General features: G+C 40.6%; 1 protein-coding gene across 1 annotated transcript in view; it reads right to left on the reverse strand.

The window, feature by feature from the left end:
• The window catches only part of SLC41A2 (solute carrier family 41 member 2), a 113,347-nt gene that overhangs the window by 58,237 nt on the left and 34,919 nt on the right, over positions 1–20,191 (reverse strand). Inside the window, exon 2 of the mRNA XM_052640776.1 lies at positions 18,267–18,374. Within this exon, the coding sequence (XP_052496736.1) occupies positions 18,267–18,374 (108 nt within the window). The remainder of the gene's footprint in view (positions 1–18,266; positions 18,375–20,191) is intronic.

Below are 20,191 nucleotides of genomic sequence, written 5' to 3' on the forward strand. Positions count from 1 at the left end.
AGCCACTGGGGAAGCCCCTTACTATACTACCCTCAGGTTAAATGGGCCAAAAGGGACCCCTCCCTCTAGTCCCTAATATTAAAAGCCAAACAAGTCTTTTCTACTTACCCCAGTTTTAAAATATATATATTTAAGGGGCTAGAAAAATTTACCCTGAGATATATGACTAGCAATTATTTGCGGCAACAGTTAGGCCAAAGAGCATGACCTCCTTGGCTTAATTCCACTCTGGGGATTCCAGAACTCTTAAGTAGGTAGAATGGACAAGAAACAAAAGAAAAACTTTTAAACTCTTCCTCTAAGATCAAAGATTGTTGACTGGATGCCAATTAAAATTTAAGCTAAGGGTGGGCTTCCCCAGTGACGACAGTGATATAATCCACCTGCCAATACAGGGGATGTAAGAGACACAAGTTCAATCCTTGGGATGGGAAGATACTCTGGAGTAGGAAATGGCACCCCACTCCAGTATTCTTCCATACACAGAGGAGCGTGGTGGGCTACAGTCCATGTAGCTGCTAAGACGTGACTGAGCAACTGAGCACAGGAAAAGATAAGGAGGTGAGAGTTCTCACACTGGTCAGAATGGCCATCTCTAAAAAGTCAACCAATAACCAAGGCTGGAGAGGGTGTGGAGAAAAGGGAAGCCTCTTACACTGTTGGTGAGAAAGTAAATTGGGACAGTCACTATGCAGAATAGTATGGAGGTACCTCAAAAAACTAAATATAATTACAATATGATCTAGCAATCCCATTCCTGAGCATATATCCAGGAAAAATTATAATTTGAAAAGATACATGCACCATTATGTTTACAGCAGCACTATTCACAATAGCCAAGACAGGGAAACAACCTAAATACATGTCTGTTGACAGATGAATGGATAAAGAAGATCTAACGGAACACTACTCAGCCGTGAAAAAGGATGAACTAGTGCCATCTGCAGCATCACGGCTGCAACTAGAGATTATCACACTAAGGGAAGAAAGTCAGCCAGAGAAAGATAGATCCTATAATATCACTTATATGTTGAGTCTAAAATACAATACAAAGGAACATGTCTACGAAACAGAGACTCATAGACCTAGAGAACAGACTTGCAGTTGCCAAGGGGAAAGGAGTACAGGGTGGGGGATGGATTTGGAGTTTGGAACGAACAGTTACAAACTATTACATATAGGATGGATAAACAACAAGAGAACTATATTCAATATCCTATAATAAACCATAATGGAAAAGAATATGGATAAACCATGAGAAAAATTATGATTCTATTTATATGAAATTCTAAAAAAGTAACTGGAAGAACAGAGATTACTTGAGGTCAGAGGGATTACCCGGCAGCTGAATTAACAGCAAAAGCACACCAGGGTGAGAAAAATGTTGTGTACCTTGTTGATGGTGGTAGATACATATTTAATACATTTGTCAAAACTCATCAAATTATATAGTTAATATGTACATATATTATTAGATGTAAACTATACTTCAATGAATTTAACTTTTATAAAGATAGTTTCATACAACAGCAATTGCTTTTATGCTCTTCAATAACATTTATATTCCCACTACCTGGTTTGGTCAAGTATTAAAACTTTTACCATATATAGTATACTAATATATCACACATATGTTTAACAAAAAAGATCTTAATGACTCAGATAGCCATGATGGTGTGATCACTCACCTAGAGCCAGACATCCTGGAATGTGAAGTCAAGCGGGCATTAGGAAACATCACTATGAACAAAGCTACTGGAGGTGATGGAATTCCAGCTGAGTTATTTCACATCCTAAAAGATGATGCTGTGAAAGTGCTCTGCTCAATATGCCAGCAAATTTGGAAAACTCAGCAGTGGCCACAGGACTGGAAAAGGTCAGCTTTCATTCCAATCCCAAAGAAAGGCAGTGCCGAAGAATGTTCAAACCATACAACTGTACTCATTTTACATGCTAGTAAAGTAATGCTCAAAATTCTCCAAGCCAGGCTTCAGCAATACATGAACCGTGAACTCCCTGATGTTCAAGCTGGATTTAGAAAAGACACAGGAACCAGAGCTCAAATTGCCAACATCTGTTGGATCATGGAAAAAGCAAGAGAATTCCAGAAAAATGTCCACTTCTGCCTCATTGACTACACTAAAGCCTTTGACTATGTGGAGCACAAACTGGAAAACTGTGGAAAATTCTTAAAGAGATGGGAATAACAGACCATGTCACCTGCCTCCTGAGAAACCTGTATGCGGGTCAAGAAGGAACAGTTATAAACTGACATGAAACAATGGACTGCTTCCAAACTGGGAAAGGAAGGCTGTATATTGTCACCTTGCTTATTTAACTTATATGCAGAATACATCATGTGGAATGCCAGGCTGGATGAAGCACAAGCTGGAACCAAGATTGCTGGGAGAAATATCAATAACCTCAGATATGCAGAAGACCTCATCCTAATGGCAGAAAGCAAAGAGGAACTAAAGAGCATCTTGATGAAGGTGAAAGAGGAGAGTGAAAAAGCTGGTTTAAAACTCAACATTCCAAAAAACAAAGATCATGGCATCTGGTCCCATCATTCCATGGCAAATAGATGGGGAAACAATGAAAACAGTGACAGGTTTTATTTTCATGGGCTCCAAAATCACTGCAGATGGTGACTACAGCCATGAAATTAAAAGATGCTTGCTCCTTGGAAGAAAAGCTATGACAAACATAGACAGCATATTAAAAAGCAGGGATATTACTTTGCCAAGAAAGGTCTGTCTAGTCAAAGCTATGGTTTTCCCAGTAGTCATGTATGGATGTGAGCTGCATCATAAAGAAGGCTGAGCACCAAAGAATTGATGCTTTTGAACTGTGGTGTTAGAGAAGACTCTTGAGAATCCTGTGGAGTGTAAGATCAAACCAGTCAATCCTAAAGGAAATCAACCTTGATGCTGAAGCTGAAGCTCCAATACTTCAGCCACCTGTTGCAATGAACTGACTCACTGGAAAAGACCTTGATGCTGGGAAAGACTGAAGGCAGGAGGAGAAGGTGACAACAGAGGACGAGATGGTTGGAAGGCCTCATCGACTTAAGGGACATGAGTTTGAACAAGCTCTGGGAGATGGTGAAGGACAGGGAAGCCTGGCATGCTTCAGTTCATGGGGTCGCAAAGAGTCAGACATGACTGAGCAACTGAACAACAATGACAACAATAACGTTTAACATCATTATACAGTCAGATATCCAAGACTCAACTTATGATGTCTTCAACCTTTTCCTCTCATTTTTTCCGAATGAATAATTTCTACTGATTTATCTTCAAGTTCATGAATTCTTTCTTCTGCTCTCACCAATCTGATATATTCACTCATTAAGACACATTTGTTTAATTCTTTGAACATTTTTTCCTTTAGTTCTTTGAACACATTTATATTAGCTGCTTTGGAAGATTTTGTTAAATTCAACATCTGGGCCCACTTTGAGTCACTTCCTGTTGACTGAATATGAATCACATTTTTGGGTTTGGTTTCTTTCCACTAGTGATTTCAGTCAAAAAATAGACAGTATAATAATGTGTTATAATAACTCTGGATAATGTTATGTTCTGCTGAGGATAATTGGATTTTCCTTCTAATAGGCAGTTAATTGGTCTAGACTCAAACTGCAAACCACCATCTCTCCTACGAGGTGCAGCAGTTCATATCTCTGCTTGGTTCTTTCAGCTACCAAATACTGCTTTTCAGCTCAGCTTTTGGGGAGGGTTTCTCCTCACCTATGTAGTTTAATGGTCAGCCAAAGATTTGGACAGAATTAATGCTCAGATTTTGGGGCTTATCCTCTTTGCAGTTCTCTTGCTGCTGGGATTTCCCCATAAATTTCTATCTGCTCTGTCAGCTTCAAGCTCTGTTATCTGATAATTCATGCCACCAAAACTTCAACTTTCTGCCACTATAGGTATGCATAATAACAGAAGGCACTTAGTCAAAAAATGCAAAAACTCAAATTTTAGCCAGTGTATTTGTCTTTCAAGTATAGGATGCTTCACATTTTTGCCTGCTTTTGTTCTTTTTTTTCTTTTGCCAGACTCCTTGAACTCTGCCACCTCAAGTTGGGAAGACTATCGGTTTTCTACCACATGAGATTGGGGAATTCCACCAAGAAAAAGAAGCCACAAATTTTGCCATTCTTACCCACTGCAGTTATGGTCTCTTAAGGGAGATACCAAGGGAACATTTCATGCAAAGATGGGCTCAATAAAGGACAGAAATGGTAGGGGCCTAACAGAAGCAGAAGATATTAAGAAGATGTGGCAAGAATACACAGAAGAAAGAACTATACAAAAAAGATCTTCACAACCCAGATAATCATGAAGGTGTGACCACTCACACTCACCTAGAGCCAGATATCCTGGAATGTGAAGTCAGGTGGGCCTTAGGAAGCATCACTACGAAAAAGCTAGTGGAGGTGATGGAATTCCAGTTGAGCTATTTCAAATTCTAAAAGATGATGCTGTGAAAGTGCTGCCTCAATATGTCAGCAAATTTGGAAAACTTAGCACTGGCTACAGGACTGGAAAAGGTGTTTTCATTCCAATCCCAAAGAAAGATAATGCCAAAGAATGCTTGAACAACCACACAATTGCACTCATCTGGTGGGCTGCTGTCTATGGGGTTGCACAGAGTCGGACACGAATGAAGCGACTTAGCGGCAGCAGCAGCACATGCTAGTAAAGTAATGCTCAAAATTCTCCAAGCCAGGCTTCAGCAATAAGTGAACTGTGAACTTCCAGATGTTCAAGCTAGTTTTAGAAAAGGCAGAGGAACCAGAGATCAAATTGCCAACATCTGCTGGATCACTGAAAAAGCAAGAAAGTTCCAGAAAAACATTATTTCTGCTTTATTGACTATGCCAAAGACTTTGACTGTGTAGCTCACAATAAACTGTGGAAAATTCTGAAAGAGATGGGAATACCAGACCGCCTGACCTGCCTCTTGAGAAACCTGTATGCAGGTCAGGAAAAAACAGTTAGAACTGGACATGGAACAACAGACTGGTTCCAAATAGGAAAAGGAGTACGTCAAGGCTGCATATTGTCACCCTGCTTATTTAACTTCTATGCAGAGTACATCATGAGAAGCTCTGGGCTGGAAGAAGCACAAGCTGGAATCAAGATTGTCAGGAGAAATATCAATAACCTCAGATATGCAGATGACACCACCCTTATGGCAGAAAGAGAAGAAGAACTAAAGAGCCTCTTGATGAAAGTGAAAGAAGAGAGTGAAACAGTTGGCTTAAAGCTTGACATTCAGAAAACAAAGATCATGGCATCCGGTCCCATGGCAAATAGATGGGGAAACAGTGTCAGACTTTATTTTGGGGGGCTCCAAAATCACTGTGGATGATGATTGCAGCCATGAAATTAAAGAAGACACTTGCTCCTTGGAAGGAAAGTTATGACTAACCTAGACAGCCTATTAAAAAGCACAGACATTACTTTGCCAACAAAGGTCCGTCTAGTCAAGGCTATGGTTTTTTCCAATAGTCATGTATGGATGTGAGAGTTGGACTGAGAAACTGTCCACCGAAAGAAAGCTGAGCTCAGAAAGCTGAGCACAGAAAGCTGAGCACTGAAGAATTGATGCTTTTGAACTGTGGCGTTGGAGAAGACTCTTGAGAGTCCCTTGGACTGCAAGGAGATCCAACCAGTCCATCCTAAAGGAAATCAGTCCTGGGTGTTCACTGGAGGGACTGATGTTGAAGCTGAAACTCCAATACTTTGGCCACCTGATGCGGAAAGCTGACTCATTTGAAAAGACTCTGATGCTGAGAAAAACAGAGGGCAGGATAAGATGGTTGGATGGCATCACCGACTCAATGGACATGGGTTTGGGTGGACTCTGGGAGCTGGTGATGGACAGGGAGGCCTGGCGTGCTGTGGTTCATGGGGTCGCAAAGAGTCGGACATGACTGAGTGACTGAACTGAACTGAACTGAAGGGTAAACTCTAGTTTCTAGTTGGTTTTATAGGCTTTCAATAGTCTACAAATAATCTATTATCCTGATTTGATAACTGTTGTTCTCTGAGAAGGTTCACAACTGAATTGGGAACACTATTAGAATGTTACATGCTTGAAATATTTGATAATAAAACTTAATATGCTAAAATACACACACATACCCTAATATCTTTCTGAACTGTCAGGGGTGAAGCATATGCTTATAATCTTGATTGTGATGATGGTTTCACAGGTACATACTATGTATTGAAACTCATCAAAGTGAAGACTGAATTTGTCTGGTTTCTTGTACACTGATTACACCTCAAAAAAGCTATAAAAAGAGGAGAGAGCTTAAAAATCTAGTCGATTAAAACAGTTCTTGATTAAACTTAAGCAGTTCCACTCTACAAAATTATGACTATGGGTTAGTAGTTATAACTTAAGAAACATATCTTAAAATTAAGAATTATTAATAACAGGAATTTGCACTCTTACTTGTATCTAACAGTGAGGGTATGACAATAACACATAAAATTTAGAATTATGCCAAAAAGGAAAAAATACTGAGACTGTAACAGTACCTACACTATGTCAGAGTTATTAATGTCATTATTGGGGACTTTCTTTTTTTAATTTAGAAGTTTTACAGTTTGAATAGACAGTCTCATGTAAAATTATTATGGAAAGAGGTTTTTTTTCCAACTTCATATGCCTCCACTGGAATGTAAGCTCAAAGAAGGCAGGAACATTTCCCAGTTTGTTTATTACAGATTCCCTAGCACATGGAGTACTGCCTGGCATATAGAAAAGGCTCAAAAATATTTTTTCAATTAATGAATTTAAAAGGTAGAATGTTTCAACATAACTTCAGAGAACCAAGGTTTGAGGCAACAAAAATAGCAATTTGCTCCCAGAAAATAGTTTTAAAAGCTTAAAAAAAACCCCAAAAAACCTACTATCATTAGGACAGTGAATATCATTCCTGACTCTTTAGCATTCAGAAGCAGAAAATTTTAGACCTCAGATAACAGAACTTAAACTCAGCAATTTATAGAATCACTGTATTTGGTTTATTTTTCAATTATAGACTACTGTTATATATTTATAAGAATATCTACTCTAACATATATCTACTGTTGAAAAGATAAAAACCTAGGAAAAAAGTTTCAAGTTAATCATTATACCTTTAGAGATAAATTTTGACTAAAGTAAGGAGGGTGAAATAAAGTCGATTTGGATTCACTGTTATGAAATCTCCCTTGTTGAAACAGGAAATCTGTTTTATTGGAATGTCTTTTTTTTATCTATGAACATTTAATCTTTAGCTTTATAAAACAACAAATTTTATATACAACTAACCTTCAACAGATGGGGTGAGTAGGCTGTATCTGATATCTTGTGTTTTAAATTCTCTATTGTTATAGGCCTTTCTTAAAATCCTGTAAGTTCATTTAACCTATTTCTATTGCAGACAATCATAAAAATGAGAAAAGACTATTTCATGGAGCAAAAGATTAAAGTAATCGTGGACTAGCCTTCTACAGCTATAATGATTTTACTCCTACTTTCACAAATGAAAATAAATAGATCATAGAAAAATTATAAAATGTATAGAAGAATTATATTTTGACCATAGATGGAAGAGGTAACTTTCAACTAGTGCTTGTTTTAAGTTAAAAAAATTATATTCATCCAACCTTCTTCCTGGAACCAGGGAGTACGGTCAGCAGTCTGCTACAGCATCCCAATTACAGACAATAGGCAACCAAATTAAGGTGGTGGCTGGTTGGGCATAAGAGAAAATGATGAGGATTTCATAGGTGGAACTGACAGAGTAGTCAATAACTAGATAGAGGGAGGGTAAGTGATTGTAACGAAAATAAACTGACAAGACAGAAAGCTGTCTTACTTGTTAGAGTAAGAGAAGACGATGAGTTTAGCTTTGAAACTACACTGCAGCGAGTGGTGCAGATAATTGAAAATTTCAGCTTGGCAGTCAGCAAAGAGACCGGAGACACAAATCTGAGAATCAGTAATGTGTTAGCAGTGGTGGACTATACTATTGATGGAGAAATGGAAGACAAGGTACTGAAACTTCAAGAAAGTCTCACATGCAGGGAATGAGCAAAGAAGAAGGAGCAGTAAAGAAAGAGGTGAGAGGGTAGCACAGTGTGGGGTCTCAAAGTCAAGAGTAATAAAAATTTCAGGTAGGCTGTTTCAGAACAGTCAGTGAAGAGTCTCTAGAAGGTGAGGCTTTGGGGGTTTTGTTGTTAAGAAGTGATTAACTTAGAACTGCTTTAACAGCAAATAGGGCTTCCCTGGTGGCTCAGATGGTAAACAATCCGCCTGCAATACAGAAGACCCAGGTTCGATCCCTGGGTTGGGAAGATTCCCTGGAGAAGGCTGTGGCAACCCACTCCAGTAGTCTTGCCTGAAGAATTCCATGGACAGAGGAGCCTGGTAGGCTATAGTCCATGGGGTCACAAAGAGTCAGACACAACTGAGGGACGAACACACACACACAGAGCATTGGAGCTGGACTACAAGTTGATAAAGATTCTCCAGTACTCTACCAGAATGGCAGTATTCTACCTAGGAAACTTGAAATCAGATTCACTAAGCAATTAAAATATCACACGCTAGATGAATATCACCTAGTCATGTCATCCATGTCATCTAAGCTTGATGCCACAAGTACTACTTTTCTATCTTCTAATTTGGCTATTTTTATCCCTCTCAAACTTAGAGAACATTTCATGTCTTTAATTTAGCTAATCCATCAGCCAATTCTGTCAACTCCCCCTAGAAAATGAGTTTTGGACTCCAGCTATGTCTCACTACATTCTCTGCTAGCACCCACCCTGATCCAAGCCAACCTCATTTCTCATCTGCAGTATTATTGCAATGGACTCTCAACTTGTCTCCCTGCTTTAATTCTTGGCTTCCTACTGCTCTATTGCAACACAACAGTCAAAATAATCTGTTAAAAATGTCTATCAGATCACATCACTCAACTGCTCAAAATCTTCCAAAGGCTTCCCATTCACACAATAGCCAAAGTCCTCACAATGACCCACCAGGTGATCTTGCATCCTCTGATTTCCCCCTTCTCTCACTTGGCCCCAACCCTATTGGCCTCCATGCCATTCATTTAACAGGGTGGTTCTCAAACTCTGATGTGTACCAGAATCATCTGGAAAGACTGTTCAAATACAGATGGTAAGCCACACCCCAGAGTTTCTGACTCAGTACCTTTGGAGTGGGGCTGAGAACTTGCTATTCTAACAAGATGCTAACACTAATGTTCAGAAGACCACATTTTGAGAACTACTGATCCAACAGTGGCCCTGCCTCGGGCATTGGCAATACCTGGGACATGTCATCTTACCTCTAATAGCCTCAAAAAATAAAACTAACCAAATTAGTAGATGGAAAAGTAGTAACTCATGACATCAAGCTTTAATAACATGGTTTATTCATCTCTTTATGGTATTTTAATTGCTTAGAGAACTGAATAATTTCTTTAGTTTATGACTCAGATATCTTATAATCAGTGACACAATTCTTGACCTATGGAAGACAGCAACTCCACCCCAATCTTCCCAATGAAAGGCCCAGCTAAATGACCCTGCAGTAAAGACCGTGCGCTGAGCTTCTATTCATCTTTGGAGTTCTCCTGTCTTAAATATGAACAGAAAAATAAATATGACTAGACATATGATAAAACATTCTAACGTAAAATATAGTCACAACAAATAAAGTTCAAATAAAAAGATGAATTCAGCTTTAATGGTAATGAGTGCATGTGAGCTAAGTCGCTTCACTTAGTTGTGTCCAACTCTTTGTGACCCCATGGGCGGCAGCCTGTCAGGCTCCTCTGTCCACAGGATTCCCCAGGCAAGAATACTGGAGTGGGTTGCCATGCCCTCCTTCAGGAGATCTTCCCCACCCAGGGATCAAACCCGCATCTTTTATGACTCGTACACTGGCAGGTGGGTTCTTTACCACTAGCACCACCTGGGAAGCCCCTTAAAGGTAATACATGATCAAATTAAACAATTTAACTTGCAGCATATTCTTTTTTAATCAGATTCCCTACAGCATGGCCTATTTTAAAATGGATTGGTATGTTTAATGTATTATTTGAATCTAAACAAATGCTGGGTAATGCTCAATAATGTCACTTTTAGAATATTTAGAAATATTTTCTTTGTGGTTAGTCAAAATTTCAGTTTTCCCGGCAAACTTATCAAGCTGCTTAAATGTTTGTATGCCTAACTATATTTATCAGAACAAAGTTCATTTTCTAGCAAAATGAAACTAAAGCCACCTTTTAACTCTCATTCTAATAACTTTCTTTTCCCTTGTCACTCTTGTTTTTCAAGACCTCTTCTGTATTCACATCTCCTGCCAAAAAGCCTTTTGGAATGAGTTCTATCTAGGTAACCTACCAGCTCTTAAAACAGATACAAGTGTGGATCACTGGGAAAAGATGGCAGATTAAACACATGTAATTTCACTAACTCGGAAAACTACATAAACTAGTAAAACTACATAACTAGTAAAACTACATAAACATACTGTTGCTTTTTAAGACAAAAGTTCAAGGTATAGTAGCTTTTACACACATGCCACACATTCCAGTTGGATGCCAAATGTTAAAAAACAATATTCAGCTGACAGCAATGTCACCGTTACATGATGAACTTCTGGAATATTAGAACAAATGTGAAATTTAATGAAATTAAAAAAAATCTTATTGCTGTTGTTGTTTAGTCACTCAGCTGTGTCCTACTCTTTTGCACCCCATCAGACTCCTCTGTCCGTGGGATTTTCCAGGTAAGAATGCTGGAGTGGGTTGCCATTTCCTTCTCCGGAGGATCTTCCCAACCCAGAGACTTAACCTGTGTCTCTTGCACTGCAGGCAGATTCTTTACCACTGAGCCGCCAACTGCTGCTGCTGCTGCTGCTAAGTCGCTTCAGTCGTGTCCGACTCTGTGCGACCCCATAGACAGCAGCCCACCAGGCTCTGCCGTCCCTGGGATTCTCCAGGGAAGAACACTGGAGTGGGTTGCCATTTCCTTCTCCAATGCATGAAAGTAAAAAGTGAAAGTGAAGTCACTCAGTCGTGTCCAACTCTCAGAGACCCCGTGGACTGCAGCCTACCAGGCTCCTCCGTCCATGGGAGTTTCCAGGCAGGAGTACTAGAGTGGAGTGCCATTGCCTTCTCCGTATTTCTAAATTTTTTAGAAATAATTTCTTAGCGCTGAGGCCTGCTAGACTGATCTTGTGGCCATTATACTATATAGTTGTAATACTCTGCAGATGCCCGCTTTCAAATGAAGTCCTTAGAGAATCAAGATTGTTTTTGGCTAGTTTTGCCAGTCTAGATACTGCTGAGAATGATGGTGTTATCAAATTATTAGGCTTTCTCTCCTAAACAGGAAAGAAACATAATTGATAAAGGACTTCTATACTCTCTAATTTCCAGGTTTGATGTTTTGGTTAATAGTAATGATGCATTTTTATTGAAATAATTCCATAAACTGAAATTTTGTATATTGCTTCATGATGATGCTTTCTAAATATTTTCAGAGTCAAAGGAATGTTGCTTTAACACATTTTTTAATTCTAATATTTTACACATACTTACTGCTTCACATGATCACTTGAGAAAATTTTGCATTTAAATTTTGGATCTTTTCAAAGTGTAACAATGGAGCAATGTGTCTGGCTTCTAAGACATCAAAAAAGTAATGAAATTTCATTGGTATCTCAGCTTTTATTGAATTCATGACAAGTTTAGTACCTTCTCAAGAGTAGGATAGTAGGATAGAGATCATGTAAGAATAATTTGTATACTCAAGGTGCATCTATTTGGATACTTAAGATGTTTCCAATAAAAGAACTGCTTTTCTGTAAGCAATCACTGATTATTAGTAAGTCCTGTGACTGTTACCTTCAGCGTGTACTAGTAAGGCTATTTTATCCAAGCAATCCTTCTTAATATGTAACTTTTCCCCCTTGTTTTTATATCTTACTAAAGTACATCACAAGGCAGCTTTGAAATCCCTTCTGTCATGTAATTTTCCTTAGGCCAGAAGAAGTTTTGAATCCGCAACAGGAACTCCAGCTTTGAGAACCATAGCTTAGAAGGCCCCATTTTGGTCCTCCATTAGCCGTGCCCCTTTCAACAGGGTGAAGAGTGCATGGGACCCAAGCAGGATGCCCACTCAACACCTATGCCTCACCCACTTCTAGGCCACACTTCAGATACCTAGGACCGTAGAAGTCCATGACCAAATGGCCTTGAGTCCAATTCCAGGGCCTCTTCCTGAAGCCAATCCTCCTGAAGACAGGCCATGCCACCTCTGGTGGATGCTCAAGCCCAGAAGTGCTCAGAGGCTGGCTGGCTGCTGGGGGTGTAGATGGATGTGAGGTCTGAGGGATGTGTGAGGTATCCCACAGTGCAGACCATACAGCCAAGGGTGGGGAATGAAGTGGGGCAGGGCTCAGACCAGGAACTGGCTCCTTCCACAACACTGTTCCAAAACAGAACCCAAGGAGTCCAAGTAGTATAAATTTGATCTTGGACTTTCAGATCATCAGAGGAAATATTTGCAAAGGTGGAAAGTTGGAGATTTTTTAAAACATGTGTAAGCTTGTTGTATAATTTTAAACTAACTACACATATGGCTACACGGGCCTCTCTTTTTATTCCTGCCCCAGGCTCAACTGTGAAAGTGAATCTGTATAGAATGCTTTTAAATATCTGATACTATTATACTGACATCATTATACTGATCAGATACAAGTATACTGATCAGATTCCAGTAACCTGGAATGGTCTTTTCCCAGATTTTGATATGCCTGACTCACTTTTATCATTCAGGGTCCTTGGTAGCTCAGCTGGTAAAGAATCCGCCTGCAATGCAGGAGACCCCGGTTCGATTCCTGGGTCAGGAAGATCCCTGGAGAAGGGATAGACTAACCACTACAGTACTCTTGGGCTTCCCTGGTGGCTCAACTGGTAAAGAATCCACCCCAATGTGTGAGACCTGCATTTGATCCCTGGGTTGGAAAGATCCCTGGGTTGGAAAGATCCCCTGGAGAAGGGAAAGGCTACCCACTTCAGTATTCTGGCCTGGAGAATTCCATGGACTGTATAGTCCATTGGGTCGCAAAGAGTCGGACATGACTGAGCGACTTTCACTTTCCATTTTCCAGCTTACACACCACCTCAGAGAAGTCATCTCTAACCACCAAATACAAAACAGCTCTTGTTAATCACCCTTCATCACATTACCCTGTTTCATGTTTTCTATTGCCTCTACTAATAGCTGAAATTGTTTATGTAAATTTTACCACAGCAGAGACCATGCCTGCCTTGTTATTCATCTGCAAACTCATGGATTCTTATCTAGTGCTATGAGCTATAATTTGGAAATATCATTATTTATTTTTTGGCTTGAATTGTCCCAGATCTGGTTTGTATGTTACCCTTTCATCATGTACCTATCATTCTTTGTTTGTTTATCCTAGCATTTCTTTATACTTTATGGCACAAGATGTTCCAGGGTCATTTTGAACTTTTATGTTCCAATCTAAGGAACTCCAGCTTCTGTTATTCTCCAGTTCTTTTAATACTCAATAATGCAGAATTATACACTAGACTAAAGTGAATTTACAAAGTAATTCTATGTGGTTTGGTTCCAACTGATACCTCTGATGCTAAAGCTGAAACTCCAGTACTTTGGCCACCTCATGCGAAGAGTTGGCTCATTGGAAAAGACTCTGATGCTGAGGGATTGGGGGCAGTAGGAGAAGGGGATGACAGAGGATGAGATGGCTGGATGGCATCACTGACTCAATGGACATGAGTTTGAGTGAACTCCCGGAGATGGTGATGGACAGGGAGGCCTGGCGTGCTGCGATTCATGGGGTCGCAAAGAGTCGGACACGACTGAGCGACTGAACTGAACTGACTGACTGACTGATACTTCTGTATATTAACTTCAACTAACTACAGAGATAAGCCACAGGGTTATATTTACAAATAATATTTTTTAATATAAAAAGTTAAGTTTTACAACATACATACCCCAGATATAGTATACTGGTACTAAGACTAAGACCATAGGAGAGCATTTTTACAGTGTAGAGGAGATTATTCAGTTCAGTTAAGTTCAATTGCTCAGTCATGTCTGACTCTTTGTGACCCCATGGACTGCAGCACGCCAGGCCTCCCTGTCCATCACCAACTCCCAGAGTCCACCCAAACCCATGTCTATCGAGTTGGTGATGCCATCCAACCATCTCATCCTCTGTTGTCCTCTTCTCCTCCTGCCCTCAATCTTTCCCAGCATCAGGGCCTTTCCAAATGAGTCAGCTCTTTGCATCAGGTGGCCAGAGTACTGGAGTTTCAGCTTCAGCATCAGTCCTTCCAATGAACACCCAGGACTGATCTGCTTTAGGATGGACTGGTTGGCTCTCCTTGCAGTCCAAGGGACTCTCAAGAGTCTTCTCCAACACCACAGTTCAAAAGCATCAATTCTTCAGTGCTCAGCTTTCTTTATAATCCAACTCTCACATCCATACATGACCACTGGAAAAACCATAGCCTTGACTAGATGGACCTTTGTTGGCAAAGTAACGTCTCTGCTTTTTAATATGCTGTCTAGGTTGGTCATAACTTTCCTTCCAAGGAGCAAGCGTCTTTTAATTTCATGGCTGAAATCACCATCTGCAGTGATTTTGGAGCCCCCCAAAATAAACTCTGACACTGTTTCCACTGTTTCCCCATCTATTTCCCATGAAGTGATAGGACCGGATGCCATGATCTTCGTTTTCTGAATGTTGAGCTTCAAGCCAACTTTTTCACTCTCTTCTTTTACTTTCATCAAGAGGCTCTTTAGTTCTTCTTCACTTTCTGCCATAAGGGTAGTGTCATCTGCATATCTGAGGTTATTGATATTTCTTCCAGCAATCTTGATTCCAGCTTGTGCTTCCTCCAGCCCAGAGCTTCTCATGATGTACTCTGCATATAAGTTAAATAAGCAGGGTGACAATATGCAGCCTTGACATACTCCTTTTCCTATTTGGAACCAGTCTGTTGTCCCATGTCCAGTTCTAACTGTTTCTTCCTGACCTGAATACAGGTTTCTCAAGAGGCAGGTCAGGTGGTCTGGGATTCCCATCTTTTTCAGAATTTTCCACAGTTTATTGTGATCAACACAGTCAAAGGCTTTGGCATAGTCGATAAAGCTGAAATATATGTTTTTCTGGCATGGCTGAGGAGAGCTACCCCAGGCCCGAGGCCAGGGGCGGGGCTGAGTGGAGCTACCCTAGGCCTGAGGTAAGGAGCAGTGGCTGAGCTTTGCTGGAACAGCTGTGAACAGATACCCCACATCCAAGGTAAGAGAAACCCCAGTAAGATGATAGGGACTGAGACAGGGCATCAGAGGGCAGACAGCCTGAAACCACGATCACAGACAACAGGCCGATATGATCACACAGACCACAGCCTTGTCTAACTCAATGAAACTAAGCCATGCCGTGTGGGGCCACCCAAGACGGACAGGTCATGGTGGACAGGTCCGACAGAATGTGGTCCACTGGAGAAGGAGATTATTAGGGTCTTGCTATTGTGTTTATTTATTGGTTTTATAAACTCAGACGCAGTTATTGTTCTGGGATATGACTTATTTCACTGCATACTACCTCTGTGTCTTTGGGAAAGTTACCCAACTGTTCAAAGCCTCAGTTCCTCCTCTGTAACACAGCAATAGTGTTTATCTCATAGGGTTTGTAATAAGACATCCTAAAGCAGTTAGCACAGTGCTGGCACATTATGCGTACATGTTAAGTCCCTTTAGTCATGCCGACTCTTTCCAACTCTATAAGCCTGCCAGGCTCCCCAGTCCATGCGATTCTCCAGGCAAGAATACTGGACTGGGTTGCCACTCCCTTTCTCCAGGGTATCTTTCTGACCCAGGGATCAAACTCACATCTCCTGTCTCCTGCGTTGTCAGGTGGGTTCTATATCACTAGTGCCACCTGGGAAACCTGGCACATTATGAGAACTCACTAATACCCAATACTTCATTATTGCCTGGAAGGAGTATGGCTATATGACCTTTTATATATAAGCAAACGGCTTAGAAGTTTCCATAGGATATATGTAGCAGTTCTTGAAAAAGCAAATAATAATGTTAATAAAACATTACTTAACGCATTTCCTTTCCAAGCATCTGTTTCACTCAAGGAAACTTAGGGACCTCACAGCTGCCTGGAGAAAAATGAGGAGAGAGGGGAAGGAGGAAAAGCGGGCTTCTAGCAAAATATAGCTGTTCAGCTTCCACATCTTCATTACCTTTAGATACACAAATGTTTTTTCCTAGTTCACAGACAGATTCATAGGTTGCATCTTCTTTAAAGGAAAAAACAAACCTCATATACTAACAGCAATGCAATCAGTAATGACAGCTTAGTTAATTTGGGGCTAACATTCAATATGGTGCTAGAAAAGACTCTTGAGAGTCCCTTGGACTGCATGGAGATCAAACCAGTCAATCCTAAAGGAAATCAACCCTGAATAGTCACTGGAAGGACTGATGCTGAAGCTGAAGCTCTAATACATCGGCTACCTGATGCAAAGAGCCGATTCACTGGAAAAGACCCTGATGCTAGGGAGAGACTGAAGGCAAAGGAGAAGAGGGTGGCAGAGGATGAGATGGTTAGACAGCATCACCGACTCAATGGACATGTATTTTAGCAAACTCCATGATACAGGGGAGGACAGAGGAGCCCGGGGTGCTACAGTCTACAGGGTCGCAAAGAGTTAGACATGACTTAGCAACTGAACAACAACAACAATAACATTCAATGGGCTAACGGTTCATTGAAGTGAGCCTCAGTAGCTACATGGATTTAATCATAATTTGGTTCCATGATGGTGGAAACGCAAAGAATATTATAGTGAGAAAACAAAATCCTTTTCAGCTACTAAAAAAACCCTCAGAACCCTGCTAGTGGCAGTATTTTTAGAAGTGTTTAATGTTTCTGGATGACTACTTTCTACTATGTGGCTAAAGCCATAAAAGTATGCTTTTTCCCTCCCCTGAACAATAATTTCATCTTAGAATCTGCCCAAAAGAAATTAAGAGTATAAAACTGTATATACAAGAATAATCATAACAGCAAAACATTAAAAAGAACCTACATATTCAATAATAGATTAAATCCCAGTAGAGCTATACAACAGAAAAACACACAGCCAATAAAAATGGCAGAGGTCCACATTTCTTGATAGGGAAAGATATCATGATGTCTCTTCAAATGGATATCAAAGATTATAAACGAGAATCTATACGATTCCAGTTCTTTCAAGAACATAGTGTGTGTGTGTATATGTGTGTGTGTGTGTGTGTGTGTGTGTGTGTGTGTGTGTATCACATTACGCTATACCTATGTGTAAGTAGAGTTATCCCAGTATCTGCTCTGCTCTGCTAAGTCGCTTCAGTCGTGTCCGACTCTGTGTGACCCCAGGGACGGCTGCCCACCAGGCTCCCCCGTCCCTGGGATTCTCCTGGCAAGAACACTGGAGTGGGTTGCCATTTCCTTCTCCAATGCATGAAAGTAAAAAGTGAAAGTGAAGTTGCTCAGTCGTGTCTGACTCTTCGCGACCCCATGGACTGCCGCCCACCAGGCTCCTCCGTCCATGGGACTTTCCAGGCAAGAGTACTGGAGTGGGGTGCCATTGCCTTTTCTGTATCCCAGTATAGAAGGATCTATAACAAAATAGTAACAGAGATTATGTCTAGGTAAAGAATTGAGGGTAGTTTTAAATTTTCTTCTTTATACGTTTTCCCTTTCCTTCAGTTTTTACAATAAGTATGTATTACTTTTACAATCACAGAATCTCAGTGTCTGACTTGCCCATATCTTAAGCACTGATGACGACTGCCAGAATACCTTGAAATGAAAGGAGGCAAGAATCCTACTTCTTCTCAGGGTAAAGGAGGGCCTGTAATTCCCAAATCAGACAGCCCAGGGAACTTTCAGGACATGATAACAGGCATAACTACTTAGCATAGCCCTGAGGTTCAAAAACTTCTCAGTAGACAGAGGAGAAAATTTTTTTCCTCATAAAAGTTCTCCTTAATAGAGAGGAACAGCATATATGATATATATACACACAAAGAGACATAGACACACACACATATATATCTGTGTGTATGTGCACATGTGTAGAAAACATACATACTTAGAGGTAGGGATAAACTTACTGCAGTGGATAATCTGGATGCCAATGTCATTTCCAAGTTCCCTTTAAGACCAAGAAGTGCAGGAACTAAAATGAAAACTTCTGTTACTTTTTTGAACACCTCCCAGTGCTGTAAGGAATAAAAAAAAAAAAAAGAATTTTCAACACTGTTTAAAAACACTTTAGAATAAAAGATTTCCAAAAATTTCAGCTTTTTTTTTTCAATGTTGCATCTACATTTTAAGTAACTACATAGATCATTTAATCACTGAACATTCAGCTTAACCCATTCCCATAGATGGGGGAAAAGTGGAAACAGGGACAGATTTTGCTTTCTTGGGCTCCAAAATCACTACAAATGGTGACTGCAGCCATGAAATAAAAAAGACGCTTGCTCCTTGGAAGAAAAGCTAGGCATATGAAAAAGCAGATATTACTTTGCTGACAAAGGTCTGTATGGTCAAAACTATGGTTTTTCCAGTAGTTATGTATGGATGTGAGAGTTGGATCATAAAGAAGGCTGAGTGCCAAAGAACTGATGCTTTCAAACTGTGGTATTAGAGAAGACTCTTGAGAGTCCCTTGGACAAGCACGGAGATCCAGCTAGTCAATCCTAAGGGAAGTCAATCCTGAATATTCACTGGAAGGACTGATGCTAATGCTGAAGCTCCAATATGTTGGCCACCTGATGCGAAGAGCAGACTCATTAGAAAAGACCCTGATGCTGGGAAAGACTGAAGGCAGGAAAAGAAGAGGGCGGTAGAGGATGAGATGGCTGGATGGCATCATTGATTCAGGACATGAGTTTGAGCAAACTCCAGGAGATAGGGAAGGACAGGGAAGCTTGGCGTGCTGCAGCCCAGGGGGTGGCAAACAGTTAGACACGACTTAGCGGCTAAACAACAACTCCTCTCCAGAGTTCTGAAGCCTTGAGTTACTTTAGAAGACTCAGTTAGAGTTGGGAGTAATAGCTGATAAAGTCATTATATCTCATAGTATATCTAGCTTGCTACACAATCTTTTTTATTTCATTTAATTTTTTTTTGCTGCCCTGGTTCTTTGTTGTGGCACACAGACTTTCTCTAGCTGTGGTATGTGAGTTTAATTGCCAAGCATCATGTGGGATGTTAGTTCCTGGATCAGGGATCGAATTCCACATTCCTGTAAAGCAGAGTCTTAACCATTGGACCACCAAGTTCAGTCTGACTCTGTTACTCTTTAAGTCTACTTTATCTCTTAATGATGCCAAGTCAGTGTAACTCGTGATTAGGAGCACAGATTCAAGAACCAGATAAACTGTATTTGAATCTTGGTTCCAACACTGATTATAACCAACCTACAGAAAAATTCAGTTCAGTTCAGTTCAGCTGCTCAGTCATGTCTGACTTTTTGCGACCCCATGAATCGCAGCATGCCAGGCCTCCCTGTCCATCACCAACTCCTGGAGTTCACTCAGAATCACGTCCATCGAGTCAGTGATGCCATCCAGCCATCTCATCCTCTGTCATCCCCTTCTCCTCCTGCCCCCAATCCCTCCCAGCATCAGAGTCTTTCCCAATGAGTCAACTCTTCGCATGAGGTGGCCAAAGTACTGGAGTTTCAGCTTTAGCATCAGTCCTTCCAAAGAACACCCAGGACTGATCTCCTTTAGGATGGACTGGTTGGATCTCCTTGCAGTCCAAGGGACTCTCAAGAGTCTTCTCCAATACCACAGTTCAAAAGCATCAATTCTTCAGTGCTCAGTGTTCTTCACAGTCCAACTCTCACATCCATACATGACCACAGGAAAAACCATAGCCTTGACTAGACGGGACCTTTGTTGGCAAAGTAACGTTAGTCATAACTTTCCTTCCAAGGAGTAAGCGTCTTTTAATTTCATGGCTGCAGTCACCATCTGCAGTGATTTTGGAGCCCCCCAAAACAAAGTCTGACACTGTTTCCCCATCT

The sequence above is a fragment of the Budorcas taxicolor genome, chromosome 5 (assembly GCF_023091745.1).
Source record: "Budorcas taxicolor isolate Tak-1 chromosome 5, Takin1.1, whole genome shotgun sequence".
NCBI lineage: Eukaryota > Metazoa > Chordata > Mammalia > Artiodactyla > Bovidae > Budorcas > Budorcas taxicolor.